Raw genomic sequence first — 22028 nt, 5'->3', positions numbered from 1 at the left:
TGTCTATTATTGAAGAATGATTTATGCAATGAAATTATACAATTACTTGATTGTTGATAGTGCTAGTAAATTGTGTTACCAAGTAATGTAAATAAGATTTATAATTTAAAATTGCTTTTGATTTTAACAATTTATAATTGAACTGTAAGTTGGGTACCATTTTTGTAATCACTGGGAAATTTTTAAAGGAAACTGTCGATAGTCAATAATCTTTTTGTTTTTGTACAGGTTTGGAATCAGAAAAGACCAGACTGGCTGGAAGCTCTGATAGTCCCATTGGCTCAGCCTCTAGAGCCAGTAGTGGCTGCCCTCAACAGAGCATTTGCGGTACGGTAATCATGTGAATTGACACAATTTTTTTAACTTTTATACCAAGATGTAGTCAGTTGTTTAAATGTAACAATGTTTTTAGTTGCTACAATTTGTATCTTTCAAGTTTCATGGGTCAATTGAATAGAAACTAGAATCTAGTGGCTAGCAACTAGCCATTAGTTCTAGCTGGTGCAAAAATTCAGTTGAATAATAATGTGCTAGTTTTAAGGTAGATGCTGAGCCGATTTCAACTGTACGTTCAAAACGCAAGGCCACGTAGATCTGCAAGAACAAGCTACGATAACTAGATTTCTCGCCTTTTAAACACATACATTTTTCTAGCCGCTTCTTCCAAGTACCATACCGTATTAACAGGTATCGCCGGTTAAAAAATAGGGCTCTATTAATCAACATGACGATTAAACTAACTCTCTACTATATGAGCAAAAAAATACAGTTTAGTTAATCTGGAAGGGTAATAATATTTGGTTCATATTGACATACAGAAAATGTAGCATTCACAAACTTAAGCTATTTTTTCTCTGTGATATCGATCACAAGCTGGCAGATGATGGGATCTATCTTATCCTGTATGTAATATATTTTGTTATAAAGAGTAATCCAAAAGTCGCAAAACCAATACTGAAGCCGTGTTTGTGTAACAGGTAAATTAGTACAATATGATTGAAGTAGGGTTGTATGTGGTGATGCAAGCAGGACGGAGCGAGCACGGAGCAAGGCGTGGAGTTGAGCATGCTGCTACTGGGTCGCATGACCAATTGCCTGCCACCTGGCATCCACGCATGCGCACTCATGGTCGAGGACACACTGTCGGCGGACATCAGTCCGATGGGTGACCACGTGCTGGTGCAGCTTCTCGTCGCCGCCCTCTACAAGCAGATGCCCGACTCGCCGCTGGCCGAGGCTCTCTGCAGCCTCCAGCCCAAACAGCTCATGCCGCTTGTCAAGTGTGTCAAGTGAGTACACAACAATAGTACGTTTTTGCTTGCATCTGTTTTTCTTCTCTTAATGGGATATTGTGTTGAGTGAGAGAGCAATTTCGACCTCAACAATCGTTCACAAATTAATTCGTGCTGCAGAGTCAGAGAGGCCGTCACCCTTTTCCGTGTTTTATATCAACGTTTGGGCCGTACGCTCAATTGCAGTTGAATAATAAATTTTCAAGTTTAAACCTAAGTTTGGGTAATGAGGCGAAGGATGATATCCAGGCAGAATATCTTTAAGAGCCTTCGAAACTTTTTATTGTAAAATTAAACAAGTCAATACTGATAACTTGGACTTTTTATAAGAGCCAGAGTAGGTCAAAAAATGTTCATCTAAACATGACACCAGAATCCACTTTTGTAGAACTTTTGACAAGTCAACATTGATAGCTTGGACTTGTACAAGGGAGGCTGAGTAGATCCAGAAATATCAATCTAAACACGGCACCAGAATCATGTTTTTGATTATAACAATTACTGATTGTTTGACAGGGAATTGGAACCAGTTGAAGCGCCAATTTATGATGTGGAGTCATCACCTCATGTATGTGAAGTTCAAGTCAGTCAACTGCTTCTCACACCAACCGGACGTCATTCTTTGAAAGTGAGTGATGTACTAAAATCATATTACCATTTAAAGCATGACTATTTCAAGCCCAAAACCCAGCTAATTAATGAATAAGACCTTGGAAAATTAGGTCAGTTGGGAGGAACTTGTTAATAATTTTTATAAAAACATTCAACTATTCAATAATAAACAATTTGCACCATACTCTGTGTAGTATGAAATGTTTTCAGAACTTTGGATGATGTAAACTGATCTCTAAAACGATATCAAGATTTTATCTGCTGTTTTAATTGAACATAAAAACCTCTCTCTGTAGCATATTACAAGCTTAGAAATTATAAGATTCCTTGTGAGAATTGGTCTATCCCAAAAATTCAAATATTGATATACTCCAATAAAACTATCAAACTAGCTCAGTTACTGTATCTTAGCCCTTAGACTACTAAATAGGGTCTATGACGCTTGTCCCGTCAAATACCAAATAATCAATTTTACCATTGGGATAATATGTCCCAATATAAAAAAAACACGATAAAATGAATAACATTTAGTTAATAGCTTTGCAATTTCAATTTCACATGTTATTATTGACATTATATGAAGTTATTTACTTACTTTCAACTCAATATGACACTGCAAATCACAACAGCTTCATTCAGCACAAAACCAGCATCTGACACATGCATGCATGAGAGCATATAACCACAATATAACATCAATTCACAATAATATGGCGATCAGATAGTTCTAAACCGCTGATATATTTTACAGAATAGACCCTAGACTACCGCTGGGATTCATTACTGTGTAGTTTAGATGATCTATTCACCCACTGGGATTCGATGAACTTCCATTGGAATATATTGTCCCAGTTGTAGTATGAGGTTGGTCATTTCTGTTGGAACATATTGTCCCGTTGGTAGTCTAAGGTTTAAGACATTTAAATAATTCAACTATTCATGTATTACTGTTACTGATTTTGATGTTTATTTATGATGAGTGAAATATAAAATATATAATGATGATGCTGATGTACTGCAGCAATACAGTACATCGTAGCAATAATAAATCAATTTCTCAAATGCAAAAAGGTTGTGCAACTTTCAATATACTGTCCAATAATAGATGTATCTGTTGTTTTGCAGGCTGTACACGAGTACTTGAAAACTAAATGCGAATGGCTACTGAGATTGGTGGGTCAAACTCCTCCTCCAACCAATTCCAACAATCTACTCTACACGATGTTTCATGTTGGAGGGAAACCATTTGATCAGGTCTTATTCTTTATCCTAGTTTTGAATAGTTACTATTTTGATTTGAATTGTTTTGTGTGTGAGCGCATCTAGTGGGAGCACATACGCTGATGTACTCCTCTCAATGTAGTATACTGTTCATTCTTCTTCGTATATCGTATATTTATTTTTAAAATGATGTGAATCGAATTTGCTGTCTTTATTTAATCCTAGGAGGGCGAAGTTAGTGCGCCCTCTCTTACACTTGACCCTCCAAAAGATGAGTGAGTTCGATAAACTTATAAAATATTACTTATTAACGTTACTATATCAACTCACGGAGTATTATTTATTTATTTTTCAGATTCTATCTGGATCGTGGAGCCCAGATTGGATGTCACTGTTCCAATCGCCATTGGGCCTGACAGCGAAGACCATCTGGGACCAACTGAAACTGAGATCTGAGTTTTGGGAGGATTGTCCACTGAACGATCATGATGCCACGGTGGTGGCTAAACTCAAAACATTCTTCACATCGCAAATGAGTGAATAGACTCTTTCCACAAAAATGTTGGTTTTATCAATGTATTATATTGATTTACAATCGAAGGCGTGGTTTTCTTTCCAAATGCAGTAGATAATGCGTTTTGCATGAGGTTCACGAACTGCATGACATTTTTTCTTCTTATTTTCTCTATGTCTATCTTGTTTTTAGAGTAATCCACATTTTTACTGTACTCATCTATCATAATAGTTTTAGTTTTACGTTAATTTACAGTGCATTCATATACAGTGCTATTTTGAACCACAAGTTTCACTTGTCTCAGCGACAAAAAAAAGCGACTTCAATTTTGAAGAGCTCCTTAATATGTTATATTAATAATGAATTCATGTTCACACATTGAACAGCAAAATGGGTTATTAAATTGGTTAAATTTTGAGGTGAATTGGTCATAAATAAATTGAAATTGATAGATATAATATTACAGCTTGTTGAGCAAAATTATGAGTTATTCCTGTAGGCTACTGAGATGCTTTGTCTAAACAATCAAAGAATGCAAGTTAGACTAAAAGTTCTGAATTATCAAAATGTTTTTAATAATATCAATAGTTTTACAAAATATCTCAAGTTCTTGTCCAAATTCACAATTCACGCTGAGGTGAGCACAAATAAAGTAATATATAACACCATGGTTTTATCAATATATAAATAAATCTTTAATTGATAAAATAATATGGAGATAAATTATAATAACAAAAATAGATATATCCATAATACAATTAATTATATTCTAATAAATACGTGTAGATAGTTTTCATTTTAAAGATAAAACAGAGGTTGAATATAAATAAAATAATTGGAGAAAATATAAAAGAATATCAGGCAAATTGGAATGGAATTAAAATGTAATTTGTTAGACTAATCTTTCACAGAAAAAATTGTCAGTAATTTGATTCATTATATTACATTCATTATGTACAATACTAGAAAATATGTTATTATCCCCACCATGGAGCCTCACAGACTTGCAATTAAAGATAGAATAAAAAAAAACTATAGAAGGTAAAAGCAACCTAAAATAGTATAAATCACAAAAGCAATAAAAATTATGCCGGGTAGAATCGTATTATTATTATACGTTCAAGATATGTTTTCTTTTGTTATCTTGTATGACAGATAGCATGTCAAGAAACGAGACCACAATATTCAAATAAAACAATAGAATATCAGAAAAACTAAATAAATGACACATGAATGACCATTCCCGAAAATATTGTTGAAACTGTTGATGGGTATGGTTTCCGTCGTATAAACAGATATATGAAGGCCATCGCCTTGATGGTAAAAAAGAAGGAAAATACGAAAGAAGTATTAAATTTTAAAAGTTTCTTACGGTCAGGGTATTTTACAAAGCGGTGGCAAATGAAGAACCCTCAACACATACGAATCAGAGCCCTGTATTTTTGAAAAGCAGGAAGCACTGCATTTTACACCAAAATAACCATCAATCTCGAAATCCATCTGTTTATGAAGGGAATACAGAAACAGATATAGACTAAGGTACTCTAAGAATCATCATCAATTACATTTGCAATTAGTAAACCAACCGTTAAAATTTGAAGTTAACTGGAATTTGGCGTTACAGATAGTTTTGAAAATAGCTATAAGTAAATTTTGCTTACTTGAAGAGCATAATCTTTGGAGATCGATTTTTAATTAGACATAACAAGCTCTACACTGATCATGACTGGAAAATACAAATAGACAGTCTTCCTAATTGACGATACATAAAGCAGAATCGAATAAAATCGTTAATCAAGACTGAGGGTAGTATTTAAGAACTTTACTTGCTCAAAAGTAAGACTTAGTTTTGCTCCACAAAAATCGAATTTATTTGCACAGATACGATCATAAAATTACCAGGAGAGAACAAAAGGCTCAAGCCAAACCTGTTTCTCTCTTGGATTATCAAGAATAGCATGTTCAAAATTAGATTTATAGATTTCAATCCCATAAACTTTAGCTCAATTTCAAGTCCAAAAAATCAAATAGGAATTTTGAATTGAGATCTTTGAGGAATTAAAATTAAATATTCGATTGGGTATTTAGAAAATTTAAAATATTTTTTTTTCACTAAAATTTACGCCAGAAAAAACACAAATCACTATTTGTTCTCAAAAGTAAAGCTATTTGTTTTTAAACGCTTCCCAGAGACTATTATCAGAGTGAAGGAATTGTCAATGAATAAAAAAAACATACATCAAATGAAAAAATACCATTTAACCCTATCTACACACACAGGCTACTTCAACATGATACAAAAGACACCACCAGGAAAATTTTCAACGACTGATTCAATAGATATTTAGTAACGCATGTGCAAATGAATTATACTTTCGACTAAGTTCATGAATACAGTTTTGAGAGTCAACAGTAATAAAATTGGAAGATATAAAAAAATGAAGTATTGCAAAATCTGAAAACACAGAGCCGTAAATGAGTTTTTTGTTAGCATACGTACAGTTGAGGAGATCTCAATAGCCAGCTGGCTTGGTGGGCGTATTGTAGGGTGACTGTGTCTTGCTGAATGGAGTGGCAGTGGTGGAGGTGGGAGGAGGGCCCGGTCGTGGAGCATATTGCTGCTGCTGCTGCATCATGGCAATGCCTTGCTGCGAGTAAATGCCACTCTGCTGCTGCGGCTGCTGCTCTGACTTTACTGGTAGCATGTTTGGATAGCTGAAACATAAAAAATATATTAACACAATAAATAATAATAGTGAATAAAACAATAGTAAATCAATCCTCATTGAGAGAAACACACAAACTACAGCCTCTACACACAAACTAAGTCCTTAATTCAAATTTTAGATTTAAGCATGCACCGAGATGAATAGCGTATTGGAGGTAAGTTAGCTCTGATAATGCAGCTGCGTACGGTCGATTTTTCTGATGGGGTTTTCAATACGCTATGGTGCGTTTACACTAGGCTAGTCAAGTTTCCTCGAATTCAAGTTTTCATCCAAAGTTTTCAAAGTTCTTATCTTCATCTGCAACATACTTTTCCATGTTTTTGTACATTCTACATTGACTGCTAACTGTTTTTATCTCATTTTTCCATTCGTAGGTTGGATTGCACCTTCAAGATTCAAGTAGAATGCAAAAGTCAAACATGTTCATATCAACATTTACTTGATACAAGAAAACTTGAAGATTCAAGTTTTAAATGAACAAAACTTGATGAAGAGCCTACATTGGTATAGTGAATTGAAATTTCTGTTATTGTAGTCTACATCGGTATAGTAGATTAAGTTTTTGTTGTTGGCTAATGTAAACTCCGCTCATGTCCTTATTAATTTATTACCAAGCTAAAGGTGCGTACAGACCTATGCGCCACGAACATTTTATGCTTATTATAACTGTATATTACTGCTTCTTCAAAAATACAAATATAATAGGAATAATTGGTCTTAGAACAATATTAGAACAACTACTTTCAACAGAAAAATTAACGATTGCTGTTTTGTTCTGAGGAATCGTCAGTTAGACTGTCAACATAATTTGTGGATTTAAGTGAAATTTTTAATATTTTTTGTGATTGTGAAGGAATATTTTTGTTTGGATTTGTATTTTGAAATTAATTAATCTGATAAATTCAAAATTATTGTAGTACATACATTTTTTGGACTCAAAATAGTATGTGAATTAATTTATCAATTACATAACCTCTAGACTGTGTATTCCAAATTAAGGTTTAAAACAGTTTTGGGCAAATGCCTGTTGTTTTTACCTGCATTGTATCTATTGTCTATGAATAAATAAATAAATAAATAAACATTCGTTATGAATAACATCTAAGCTACGTATTTAACTAATACTGACAGTTTATAGTGACCTCACTTTATTATCTTTATGGATTAGGGTGCGTTCACATACAGCAACGTTTTCGATGAGGGATAGAACACGAGCGTTTCCTATCTACTGGATACACTGCAACTTACAACGTATACTGTTCTATTTTGTAGAGTGACTGCAGTGAAGCAAGAATAACAAGATTACCACGCTTCTATTCCTAGTAGACAATTACACATCTGGAGAAAGTTTGGGACTGTAGGGCAAATCTTTTCCAACACAAATTTTTAGAACATGGAATTTGAAATATTTGATTTTTTTAAATGGTATCACATTTTGCTCTTTACACTGAATCAAGAAATTTGACTTTTTCTCCTACGACAAAATTATGACTTTATATCGCATTTTATGTTGTCTTGCCAATCTGCTCTCAACTGCAAGAGACAAAGGAGCTGTCTTTGTTGAAAATGAATGAATGTCCAAAAACCGTCAAACCGTCTTTGGACTAAGATGCTCTAGTGAGCCAGGGTGTCAATTTTGTGTACATTATTAATTCTACCTGCTGTTCTGAAACTTATTTGATGTATGTGAACGCACCCTTAGGCTATTGTAAACCAATACTTCTTGACACTTGAAATTGACATCAGTGTTCGAAACTAGTTGTGTTTATATAAAAATATAGCAAAAGTGTTGGTAATTTTGTACGATTAGCCTATTATAGATGAATATGAAGTGAGTGCAGACCTGTGGCCTTGCATGGCAGTGCAGTGAGGCAGAGAGGAGTAGGGAGTGATTCCTTGCTGAACAACCATGGTCGGCTGACTGGCCGTACTGCTCACGATCCACTTCTTTGCTTCGGGTCGGCTCTGAGGCATGCCACTCAAGTACGGCTGTTGGGGCATGCCCTGTGGCATACCCTGTTGCTGGTGCGACTCGTAGCCCATGCTCATTCCATCTGCAACACATCATTTCAATCCATCATTCCAGTTCACAGAAGGGGGTTCCAAGTCAAAATAAAACTATTCCAATATTTACATTTTAAATATAAATACTCTTCAAATAGCTAATACAAAGAGGGATAGAAGTATTCAGTTCTAATATTTTTCTATTAAATAAATTTAAATTGAAATTCATCAATAACACCTATGAATAATTCAAAGTTGTCTAAATAAATTTACTGGTGCCAAATCCATATTTCAATACTCGTGGCATCATCATAAGTTGCAGGTAGAGTTGAAGGTGTTGTACTAAGTTGAATTTTAAATTGAGATCAATAGACAAAATATTAAGTTTTTCTTTCCATTATTGAACAATTCTACAAAATTTCTGACAACAGTGAAATCATTAAGGACCGGTTTCCAAGCTCGGAATTTAGCTAATTTCTAGACTTTCAACAGCTGGAGTCAGAAAACTGTCTTTCCAAAATGGAGCATAGTCGCAGTTTTTATGATAATCTTTATTTTCTCATTTCTATAAATGGGAACGTTTTTCCTTGACGAAATGAAACATTCCTAAATAATTCAAAATAGCTGAAAATTTACACTATTTTCTCTTCAATCTATTTTATTTTGTAAACAATTTTCTAGTTTTTCGAAATTTATTTTAAATGTGGACTGCGACTACGTCCCGTTTCGGAAAGCCAATTTTCTGACTCCAGATGTTTAAAGTCTAGAACTTAATTAAATCCCGAGCTTGGAAGCCGGTCCTTAATTAATGATTTCACAGTTGTCAGAAATGTTGTAGAATTGTTTAATAATGAAAAGAAAAACTTGATTAAAGTTAGGCTAACCGGCTTATAATTTATTAATGAAATTTCCACTAAAACTTGGCAAGAGTGTTAACTATTTGTAGAATTATGAGGCACTACGTTATTACGTTGTGGCAATTCTGATCCAGTACAAAACAAAGAAGTAGAAAACCATTCGTAGTAAAAAACAATTTCCAGTTTACTGAGGGGTAAGCGAAGGTTAAGGAATTATGGGTACATGAATAATGGATAATAATGATGCTAATGATGAAGATGAGAATGAGAAAGTTCATTAAAGATGAAAATATGAACAAACATAATATTATCTAGGTGCGTTCCGAACTACTGACCTGGCTGTGGCTGCATTCCCATTTGCATCTGCAGAGGAGGCAAGCCTGCAGTTGAGATCATCATTTGTTGATGATGTGGCTGCTGCTGTTGCTGCTGCATCTGCTGTTGTTGTTGTTGCTCCTGTTGTTGATGGTGATGCTGATGGGCATCTGCCAGAGGCTGTTGAGTAACATGTTGATGATTGGGCATGACGGCTGCAGTTGAACCCACATCAAACTTTTTCTTCTCTTGCTCGTCCTTCTTGGCCAGATCCGTTGATGAGTTCTTACTGCTTTCTCCATCTGTGAAAGGCAGTTGGAGTCACATTAGCAAAGTGCTTTACCTAAGATCCAGGCTTGAGTTATTATTTATAGAAACGATAATAGAAATCTCCAATGCATTTGAGATTCTTATACGATTTTCATCAATAAGCATTTTTTATTTTTGCTAATATTTTGTTTGTTCGTCATCATCACTCCTCACAAATAGTGATTTAATTCGTAGGCCTAAATATGAAGAATTATGATACGCTAATTCCTAATTAATTGCAGAGATGAGGGGAATAATATTCTTGATCACATGTGTACATTTAAAAACAAACATCATAATTCGGATGCAATCAAATGTTTACAATTTATAAAGTAACCCCAGTTTAAAAGTTACAAATAAATTTCAAAAATCTCATTGGAGTACTGTAATTTATAATAAGGAATTGGATAAAAGTATTTTACAGAAGTCGTTAGTTGTAGACAATTATATTATGACCTTAAAATAGTCAAACTTGATAAAACTGGTTGTGCAACTTTCTCTCTTTATTTTGTCTCAATGCAGATATTGAGTTTATATTATTTTGAGTATTTTTTTTTTAATTCCAAGTTCCAATATAAATATTGAAATTGATAAGTAGAAATTGTAATGTAATATGAATCTATCTCATCTTGGTTAACCTGCGTTCTCCTTCCACAAATCCTGATTGTACTAATGAGTAAATTAAATTAGGCTACCAATGAGCTATTATACAAACTCAGTAAACCGACATTAGTTACCGAATTTTGAGAACAGATGTACAACTGCATCATGTTCCATTTTAAATATCAGATTGGAGCTTAATTTAACACAAAAACAATATTAAATTTGTCAATAAACAGGGTTCAAGATACTTACTAATAACTTTCTTCTGTTTAGTGCTAGTGCTATTAGTATTACTACCCTGCAGAGGATCAAATTCTCTTCCTTCACCAGCCGAGGTAGTTCTGTCACCTAAAAGATAAAAAAACGTCGACTTTCAAATTGAGAGGGTAAGAAATACGAGAAATATAATAGCAATTATCTCAAATGAGTGGGGAATGAGGAAACAAGTGAGAAATGGAATGGCAAGAAATAAGTGAGGATTGATGGGTGAATATGAATTATTGATTTTGAAACTACTTGATCAAAAGATTATACAAATATTTAATTATTTAGTAATGATGATAAAAATATAATTATAAAGAAGATGAGGAAAGGAATAATATTGATTGAATTTTACTTATTCTATTCTAATCAAGAGAGAGATTGAAACATTAGAGCGGATGCTGCTTGTTGAGCAATGATGTACAATAGTCTTGAATATGTGAATAGGATAGTACTTTACAATGCTGATGCTGTTGAGATAATTGTGATATATTTTACTCGAAATGTAATGTAATAATCATTTTATAAATTTACTATATTACTTTACTATTATAGTATATTCTTAACAGCCGGCCAGGTTGATCTAGGGCTGGGGCGTTACAACCTTCAGTCTACTAGCACTGGCTGGTCGTGAGTTTGTATCCCGCCGGTAGGTATGGACGTTTGGTAATCTCATAAATTATCCACGCACTCATTCCATTGAGTGATTCCTCACACAAGCAAATAGCTTGTGGGCATCATCCGCAATTTTAAAAAGAAAAAATTATATTATACTGAATAATTAGCATAGAATATACTTTACTTACTGTCAGTTGATATGTTAGTAACGTTTGGATTGGAAGGCGGTTCTGTAATATCGAGCAGATACTGCACTTGATCACGTATCCGACGAAGCTCAGTTCTGATTTGACCTATTTGTCTAGGTTGATATAGTCTTGCTTGATTATCACAGTTACCAACAAACAGAGTCAACTTGAGAATTCTACTGTACTGAATAGCAAACGCCAAGTCCGAACTGTCAAATATTGTGATTAAATCGCCATCTGTAACATAAAATTAATCAGAGTACATAACTGAGACAGAACAAATAATATCAATCTTCTTCTTCAGAAATAGTTGATAATAAGCATTAATAGTTAATTCAGAAATAGTTAATAAGCATTAAATAATGCTTTTGAGTGTTTTAATCAAACACAATGATCATACAAAGTTTTTTTCTATTTTTTGAATTTTGTTTAAATTGAAATTAAAAAAACTAGTTTTTCAAAGTTTGGAATTATCTGAATATTTGTAATTGATTTAATTCAATTTAGAAGTATTTTTCAATTTAAAAATGATTTTGTGTTTTGAATTGTAAATTGAGTGTTTAACTGAAGAATGTTGAAGTGACACATAACTTAGATACCTTTGGACTGTTGTATAAATTGGAATTGAAACCGTTTTGGGCGTGAGCCTGTGGTACTTTTCTGGAATTTGTGTGATTCTGAATGATTAAATAAATACAAGATAATTTATTAAATTTGTACGAGCTCAGCACTTTAATCGTCAACAATCAACAGACATGAATTTGTGGTTTTCAAAGCACTACTATTGAATTGATTAAATCCAACACTAGTATTTAGCCTACTATTGATTTAACACTGGTATTGAATTTATTGAGTCATAATATTCAATGTGATTTTATTGAATTACATAATAGGAGGATTTCTTTAAGAAAGTCATTTGAAAACTCAAGGACAGATTGGAAGATGAACGTAACTTCTATCTGAAAGATAGGAGCATTTAGAGGAAGAATGAATGCAAATTCAATACAATTATAATTATGTTTTCTCTATCCTTGATTTATTAAATTATCATTTCCCAAACAAATTACCTTAAAAAGGAGTCTGACCTTCTGATCATTGGTATTATGCTTATTGATCTTGAAGCCATTCATTAGATAGGCTACTTGAAACGTCTGAAACCTTAGTAACTCATGTTGCAGCTTAAAGTTGTTACTCAAATACTGAGATTTACTTTCAACTATCAAAGTTTCTTATGAATAACAAAAATGCTTTACATTTATAAAAATTATGACAGCTTGAAGAAAATCTTTAGTGAAAACCACATATCTGTCAAGAAAAATCTAAAGTACTTCGTAAGAAATATTTATGACTACATTGAAATTAATTGACGCAAACCACTGAGAAAATTAGCTTGTGAATTTATTAAATACAACCTACAAGTAAAACGTTTCAAGCCTGTGCACCACGCTTTTAAAAACGTTTCACTGGTGACATTTCCGAAGTATTTCGATTTTTATACTTTCAAGTAACACAAACTGAACAAATTTCAAGGAAAAACTTTTTAAAAATTTTTACTTTTGAGATATTAGCGCCAAAATTTTGAAATCTTTACTAATTGGTAGCGAATGAATTCATTAAATTTTGAGGATACATTCTCCAAGATATTGCTAATCTCATGACATATTTGATTTTTCAGAATATCAATTCTGGGGAAATTTACTCCAATTTTAAGAATTGGGTAATTTTTAATCAAATGGAATAAATTTGAAAATAATACACAAATATATTTTATTATTGTAACATTTCAAACACCCCGCTCAAATAGATTAATTATTAGAATAGTAGATTCATCAATCAGGCCACCAAATTGGACTTTTGAACTGGTGAGCTGGTAATGTGATGTACGCGTACAGACTAAACTAAAAGAACAGAACTTTCGAAGTGCACTAGAGGAAGGTTATGTGAGAGAATTGGTTTTTAGGAATGTGATAGAAGTATCATTATGCTTAGGAGAGAGAGTAGGCCTAGGTGTAATTATAATGGGATTTGTCAATAGAGACTGCTTGAATTCGTGAAGTTGTGTATTTAATTTATAATCATCTTTTATAAAATAGCAAGGCCCAGGATCTAGGGTCCTGGTGGTGGCAGCGCTACTAGAGAGCACTGTCATGCTCGCCAAGCACGCCACATTACATAAGGTAAATACCTTTCTTATAACTTTTATAGTTAATTATTATTTTGACGAAATAAGTCAGGGTGATCCTTGTTCTTTGTGCGGTAATCGCCTATCACCGATCATGGATTGGATGGAAACTACTAAATCACTACGGTAACAAAAAAGCAATAGAATAAGAAAACATTAATGTCGATGAAATTTCAAAGGTAAAAGATCAAAGATTCTCCTAGTGTGGTGAAAACATAAAAATTAATTTTGATGACTAACCTTCATCTTTATATTTGATAGTAATGTCGTCAGTACTGGAGAGCTTTCCACGAAAAACACGTTGCATCATAAGAACCAACTCATCATAAGTGATTGCATCATTATGAATGGGAATCCTTCGCACATCATCACCCAACTGAACCTATAGAACAATATCATTGAATATTAATAAATTTGGAAAGCAAGAAAATCTTAAACACATCTATTAACTCAAGAAAAATTATTCGGCTCCAATTTTACTTATAGGCTATACACAAACACAACAATTGTCATGCTGCTAGACTGCAGATGCATCGTGGCGGGGACCTACAACAGTTTCACAACTCGACCTATAAGATGTTTCAGCACTCTGCCCATAGAAATGCAAGAAATGCAGAACGCGAAATTCTGCTCAACACAGAGTAAAAGGCTTCTGAATAAGTCTATATTCGCTGCGAGAATTGGATGAGCAGCTTCTCTTTGAGGTTGCAGCACCTCCACAGCCCAGATGACACTTGTGTTTTATCTAACAACACTGCATGCCGATCTGGAAACCCCAGGCCCTGGCAAAGATATCAAGCATCAAGTATCTTATTGATAGTGGCATCTTGCCGCATACAGCAGTGTTACTCAAACCCCAATATGAGGAGACTCAAACAAAGACTTAGTATGGAGGATTGGAGACAGGTAATGGAACTAAAATCAGTCGAAGCCATATACAAAATCTTCGCTTAAATAATGCACAAAAATACGGATGAGGTAATCCAAGAGAGCCCAAAAAATAACAAGAAAAAACTATGCTTTTTGGTGTAGAGACTATAAAACAGACAGTCTAAACCATGCTCAAAAAAGATTAATTCTAACAGGCTCACAAGAGGACAAGAATACTTTCTTAGAACTGAAGTACTTAGGCTATATGAACTTGAAATAAGAAACAAGAAGAGAAGATTTATCAGCAACAAAATACACCAGACAGATAACAAAATAAAAGAACTGTGGAAGAGAATCAACGAAGAAAGAGGCAGAAGTATACAGTTGAAAGAGAGAATCTGCGCCTGACACAGAATAGCCATTCAGTAACGGACCCATCATGTCTGCAATCTAGTATATGCCACCTACATACAACCACAGGTTAGGGCATCCAACACTGCAACACAAAACTGCTCAACAAAATTTGATGGAACACCAGTACTCAGCGAATGCAAAAAAATCACACATACAGACCTGAGCAGTCTTATCAAGAAGTTGGAATCAAACAATTCCGCAGGGTATGACGATATTACAGGAAAAATGTTGAAAAACTGTGAGCAAGAACTGAAAATTCCTCTATTTAACAATCCCACAATTATCTAAAATAATAGAACGTGCTATCTATGAGCTCATAAAAAGTCTCAAAGAAACTAATCTGATAACAAGGCACCAACATGGATTCAGAAAGAGATGCAGCACATCGACAGCAGTCTCGGAGCTATGCACTAACATCAACAAACTATAGGGAAAAAATGTGACTGGTATCTTCATCGACCTCCAAAAAGCTTTTGACAATTTGAATTGGGATGTACTGAAACAGAAACTGAGAAATCTCAATATAACTGGAAGAACTCTCCAATGATTAGAGGACCACCTCTCAAAGAGAACTCAATATGTCGAGTCAGACCACCGTAAAGAAAACAGCATTATCCAGTATAAATCCTCACTCCGAGCAGTAAACAGAGGTGTGCCAAGGGCCTATACTCGGACCAATCTTATTCCAATATACATAAAAGACCTCCCAGACGAAATAGATAGCAGAAAGAGGTGCATACTGTTTGTAGGTGATACTACTAAACAACCAGGAGCTAAATGTAATAGTCGAAGCACTGGAAGCAGCCACCCAATAATGCAATAGACTGGACCCCACTATAAATAAACAGAAAACAATACACATAAAATTCCAATCTACAAATAATAGCCTGGAAGTTTCCCCAAATAGTCAAACCTCACATACAAGGTTCTTGGGAATCATCATCGACCTGAACCTAAAATGGCAGCCATTTAATCATCTGCAATTTATATAAATAGTAACCTTCGATGGCACCAGCAAATTAAAAATGTTTCATCAAGAATGACAACAATTTGCTATGTGATCCGCTGGCTTTTGCCCATTGTGGACAGGGACGTTTTGATGAAGGTCTACTATGGATGTGTGAGCAGCATTGAGCTACGGCATAGCAATGTGGGGTGGGAGAGCATTGGCTAACAGAATTTTCCTATCACAAAAGCGTATGGTGCAACCAATTTGTGAAGCATCATAAAGCACATTGTAGACAGCTGTTTCTATAACTAAATATCGCATAATCGGCGAGGACCAAGAAAGAAACAAGTACATCCGGGGTCACACCTATCAGTATGTTTTACTTTCCTTGCCCTATTACCATAGGTAAGGAAAGTATTGCTTTCCGAAAAAATTAAGGTACCCCAATTTCTAAATTTCTATACGTTTCAAGGTCCCCTGAGTCCAAAAAAGTGGTTTTTGGGTATTGGTCTGTATATATATATATATATATATATATATATATATATATATATATATATATATATATGTATATGTATATGTGTGTGTGTGCGTGTATGAGTGTATGTGCGTCTGTGTACACGATATCTCGTCTCCCAATTAACGGAATGTCTTGAAATTTGGAACTTAAGGTCCTTTCACTATAAGGATCAACCGACACGAACAATTTCGATCAAATTCAATCCAAGATGGCGGCTAAAATGGCAAAAATGTTGTCAAAAACAGGGTTTTTTTGTGATTTTCTTGGAAACGGCTCCAACGATTTTGATCAAATTCATACCTAAAATAGTCATCGATAAGCTCTATCAACTGCCACAAGTCCCATATCTGTAAAAATTTCATGAGCTCCGCCCCATCAATGCAAAGGTCGATTTTAGATTCCCAATTATCAGGCTTCAGATACAATTTAAACAAAAACAATCTAGTGGAGTAGATTGAGCATGAAAATCTCTACAATTAATGTTTTGTAACATTTCCACCTAAAATTGAAAATAAGCTAGAAATTCGTGAAAATGAGATTATTCAATTGTAAATTATTGTTGATTCTATTAAATCATTCACTATGAAGAGATAGCAGACCTCATGTGTGTCTCCAGCGTTTTTGCCCTGTCACCAGCTGGCTCAAATCTTTGAATAGTAGACTTGTGATGCGCGGGAACACTAGCGTCAGGTGATGAATTTTCATAACGGCAAGGAAAGTTGTGTGAGTGCGCCACACCAGATTTTTTTTGTTTATTGTATTTTATGTTTTTGACGCCATCAATCCCATATAATGGGTAAAGGATGCAGATTTAGGTATAAAGCTTCTGGCAGGACGTGCAGCTGGCAACATCCACTGAACTCAAAAATGAGGAAATATTGACAATTCCCCGGTCACTGACTGCGACGAAGAAGGAACAAGTAACAAGTGAGTGAGTAAGTAACATCTTACTTGGGTTGTCACAATGCGAAGCTACACAAAATTATGTTTCAAACATTACAATTCAAGATTAATACCGTCTAATATATGATATATTCAATTTCCTACAGTCATAGAGATTACAGCGTTTCTAGCACAGATGAGGGTAGTTACCGCTTTTGTCAGGAAATTATAGTCTATTACTGTACTGTGCAATAATATTATGCATGGCTGATGGAAATAATCATCCCAACTTTTATCAATAGGCTATTTATGTATTTTAACTTTAGGAAACAACAATAACAGAAAAACCTAAGACTTTATTAAATTACGCGATTTCATGCAAGAATTGTTGAATTACTGACAACGGAACTAGGAAAATTGTGTTTGCATTGGTCCGAGAGGCATTTGTATGTTGAATGGTTTTTATGTGTTATTATAATTCAATAACTTTATTTTTATTTAAGTATTAACAAAATATTTAAATAGATAAAAGCATTTGTAGATAATCTTACCTTGATAATTAGTTTTCCTGCAAGATCAATTTGCTGAAATCCTTTCTGGTCACAGTTTTCTTGTGGAAATGAATTAGATACTCCTTGATTCATTTTTATTATAATATTCCTACAACAAAAAAGTTAAGAATAGAAATGGTTATCAAACAATCAAAAAAATAATCTTGTATAGAAATTTGATCCTAAGAAAAATGTATACATAGGCCTACCACCGGCGAAGAATACGTGATATAAAATCAACTGAAGATGCAGAATGCTTTTTCAAAAAACGCATACCAGCCAATGGTATACAAAGCAAATATACTCTACCTGCCTATAAAAACTATTCGAATTTTAAAAACATAATATTTTATAAAAGATATCATTAAAGCAACCTTTCACACCTTGCTGAGATGACAGTAGATAACCCATAAAATTAAGGAAATAATAGTAGGCCTTTAGTTAGATTTTGATAAACTTGGATGACTTTAATTTTTGATAAATGTAATAGAAATTATTGGCATGCTTTTATAAAGACTTTTAAATACGTAGCATGAAAACTGAAAAGATAGCCTACAATAAATGAAATAGAATCTTATTCGATTATAATCGTCCTGTCATATCATATGACTTTTTGCTTCTTTTCTTGTTTTGTCTGTCAGAAAACTGTAGAGTTTAGAGACAAAATAATAGAGTTGCCAAGAAACTACTTGACATGGACGAACCTTAGACCAGTTATAGAATAGACACGCTGAGAAGTCTAGCCTCTGAGCCAACATGTACTGCCATATCTCCAAATCGTGACGTCATCTTCGGATAGAAAACTTTCAGATTGTGTCCATTTCAGAAGGATGTAAATTATCATTCATTGAAATGATAAACTCCAGCTGCGCTCCCGCTAAAATAGATACAATCTGCTTTGGAAAACAATGTAAACAAACTCTACAGAAAAGTTTTCTATCTGATTCTGACGTAACGATTTGGAGATATGGCAGTAGATGTTGGCTCATCGATTTACAGTATGAATATACAATAGGTCGTCTCTATTCTATAACTGGTCTAAGGGACGAACAACAGTCGCCGGAGCACAGTATAAATGGGATCGCAGAGTATCACCACCCCTTAAAATCATCACAACCAAAAAAATTGGGCTATTTCGTCAAATTGGGACGACGACAAGCTTGGATTACTCGCGGAAATCGCGAAAAATTCTATTGACCAAACGTAGGCGACGTTTTCCAACTCGTCGAAAGTGGCATCTTTTTACAGAGCTATAGGCAACGAGCTAAAATAACTATAGAGCGGCTGTTAGTGTGCTTTCAGCGCTCTCAATGTGTTACACGGCGAACTAAGGGCAGCCATGACAGAGAGAGGCAACAAGAGCCTCTATTGCCAGTTTGCCACTGCAGAAATAGGTGTGTTTTTGTGAGTTTAATTGATTTCTATGACTAAATATTATTATTATGATATTTATGATGATGATGGTACTGCAAACTTGACTGGAATGAACTTAAGACATAAGCCTATATTTGACCAAGCGAAGTGAGGTCTAAGATTCAAGTCGACGGTTTGGCATTTCTCTTAGGGCCGGTTTCCGAGCTCGGGATCTATGAGTTAGTTCTGGTCTTACAGAGTCCAGGACTGAAATAAGCTCTCTGTCTAAATTAACTTTCTGAGTCACGATTTTATCTTCTAAACTCCGGAGTCTATCAAGATCTCGACTTATTTGAGTCCAGGACTTTAATGCAGTAGACATGAGGGAAATTCACAATATTTTGCTGTTGTATTGTTGGCATTATAGCAAAATGGAAACAGCTGAATGCAGCGGGACAATTCAAATGAGCATGCTCTCCAAACTATTTTGTAAAAATACGTTTTTATTTCTTTATAATGCGATTCAAGATGGCGGCTGAAATGGCGAAAATGATGTCAAAAACAGGGTTTTTCGCGATTTTCTCAAAAACAGCTCCAACGATTTTAATTAAAGTTATACCTGAAATAGTCATTGATAATCTCTATCAACTGCCACAAGTCCCATACCTGTGAAAATTTCAGGAGCTCCACCCCATCTATGCAAATTTTGATTTTAGATTCTCAATTATCAGGCTTCAGATACAATTTAAACAAAAAAAATCGTGTGGAATAGATTGAGCATGAGAATCTCTACAATTAAAGTTCAGTAACATTTTTACCTAAAATTTAAAATAAGCTCGAAATTCGGGAAAATGTGATTATCCATTTGCAAACTGTTGATTCTATTAATAGCAAACCTCGTGTGTCTCCAGCGTTATTGCCCTGTCACCAGCTGGCTCAAATCTTTGAATAGTAGACTTGAGATGCGCGGGAACACTAGCGTCAGGTGATCAATTTTCATAACGGCAAGGAAAGTTGTGTGAGTGTGCCACACCAGATTTCTACGCATAATTTTGATACAATTATATTCCAAAATGAACTTGCAAACTATAAATTATGAATTTAGATGGACTAATCCGAATAATTTAGGTATTCCATGACATCTATTTGGCATGACAGAGAGAGGCAAGAAGTGCCTCTATTGCCAGTCTGCCACTGCAGGAATAGGTGTTTTTGTGAATTAAATTGATTTCTATGACTAATTATTATTATTATGATGATGATGGTATTGAGAACTTGACTGGTATGAACTATAGACATCAGCTTATATTATATGATCATGTTAGGCCGGTATTAGATAGTAATAGTATTAGACGGTAAAATGAAAAAAGATGAAAATATGATTTTGTACAACTTATTTCATATGATCTGCATATGACAGGAATATTACCGTTTAATATCGGCCTTAGTTTGTTATTTTTTTGACTATCATACTTTTTGCCTTCTTGTTTCAACTTAGAGATAATAGGGGTATTCACAATGTTGTTTTAGCCAGCTAAAGTGCTATTTGATAACTCTGGATTGTGAACGCCCCATCTAAAACCATCTATTAGCTAACTACAGTAGCGATCCAAGCGGATAATTTGTGTAACTTCAAGTCAGTTTGAAAAAGTAAGATTATAAACATATATGGCTGCCGGTTTAACAGAGATAGCTAGAGTTGGCGGACTCAAACCTGCACTATCTGCTATCTCATCTGTTATTTTTTTTATAACGTACCACTATAGCATTGAGTTAACACTGACTTAGCAAATAGCTGGAGATAGCGAATAGCTCAACTTAGCCTGCTAACTCTAACATTGTGAATACCCCTATTGTAGATAAATACCGTAAGCTGGTATCAAAGAACGTCTTCATAAACTAGTTTTTACGAATTCCCTACTCAAAATATCATAAAAAATAATCCAATTTTTAAAATCATGATTTTGCAGTTACGGTATGGCATTTCAACTTAGTGGAGCACTTGTACGGCTAAGCAGTATTAACACTGTAACTTGGGCTACATTAATTTCACCAAGGCTTCAAGAAAAGCAATTCAAACAATTAATTTTATGGATGCATAACAACTGTAATACATATATTTAAAATGCTCAATAGAAATTCAATGTAGTATTTATTAAATATAACTGATTTGCGCCATTCAAATTTTCCGCCGCTTCTTGCCTCTCTCTGTCATGGCTGCCCATGTTCAATTCGTAACAGGAATAGCGGCCACTCTATAGTTTACAATATTTTAGCTCGTTGGCTTCTACACTATGATAGTGAAGTTATTTTGAAATATGAATAAAAATGAAATACATAAGAATTCATGGAAGTTTATATTTGACATAATTGATAGGTTAGTAAATCTATATTCAATATTATTTTTCAAAATTAGATTTCGGAATTTATTCAAGAGCTTTGTGTTAACAGTGCTACTCTATAATCTTGCAGGTTTCATTGCATTGGGTAGGCAAAATATCGCATCGCTATAAATCATACGTTGGCATATAGTCAAACTATACAACAGAAGTATGTTTGAGATGGAGAAATGCAAGATTCATCAAAACATTTTGACTATAACATGATTCATTATTATCGATATTTGAAACCAAAACCCTAGCTCTCAACCTTTCTCTCACCTCATACCTCTTACGTTTTAGTAATTCTCAGGTTATGTTTACACTTACACAGTCTAGCTGTACGTCAGCTTATGATTTTTGGAGATGTGAAATTATGATGATTTTCCCATACTCTTGTTGCTTT

General features: G+C 34.2%; 2 protein-coding genes across 3 annotated transcripts in view; one reads left to right on the top strand and one right to left on the bottom strand.

Moving 5' to 3' along the window:
* LOC111044238 overlaps positions 1 to 4200 on the top strand; it is a 126093-nt gene extending 121893 nt beyond the window's left edge. Inside the window, exons 11-15 of one of the 2 annotated variants that reach the window (XM_039422408.1) lie at positions 229 to 327; positions 1030 to 1289; positions 1809 to 1920; positions 3030 to 3158; positions 3481 to 4200. In XM_039422408.1, coding sequence (XP_039278342.1) covers positions 229 to 327; positions 1030 to 1289; positions 1809 to 1920; positions 3030 to 3158; positions 3481 to 3669 — 789 coding nt within the window. In that variant the 3' untranslated portion in view covers positions 3670 to 4200. The remainder of the gene's footprint in view (positions 1 to 228; positions 328 to 1029; positions 1290 to 1808; positions 1921 to 3029; positions 3159 to 3480) is intronic. The other variant, XM_039422409.1, reaches the window with a different exon arrangement.
* A 110-nt stretch (positions 4201 to 4310) lies between these two features.
* LOC111044242 (protein TFG) lies at positions 4311 to 18303 on the bottom strand (the record flags this gene model as incomplete). The annotated part of the gene is made up of 8 exons (XM_022329331.2): positions 4311 to 6354; positions 8212 to 8422; positions 9565 to 9846; positions 10709 to 10804; positions 11524 to 11760; positions 13946 to 14087; positions 17892 to 18000; positions 18275 to 18303. Coding segments are annotated over 8 exons (1308 nt in total), but the record flags the coding sequence as incomplete, so codon positions are not given.
* Positions 18304 to 22028: the final 3725 nt, after the last annotated feature.

The sequence above is a fragment of the Nilaparvata lugens genome, chromosome 2 (genome assembly GCF_014356525.2).
Source record: "Nilaparvata lugens isolate BPH chromosome 2, ASM1435652v1, whole genome shotgun sequence".
In the NCBI taxonomy this organism is placed as follows: Eukaryota; Metazoa; Arthropoda; class Insecta; order Hemiptera; family Delphacidae; genus Nilaparvata; species Nilaparvata lugens.
Note: the sequence above shows the minus strand (reverse complement) of the source record. Positions and strands in the feature narration are given on the sequence as shown.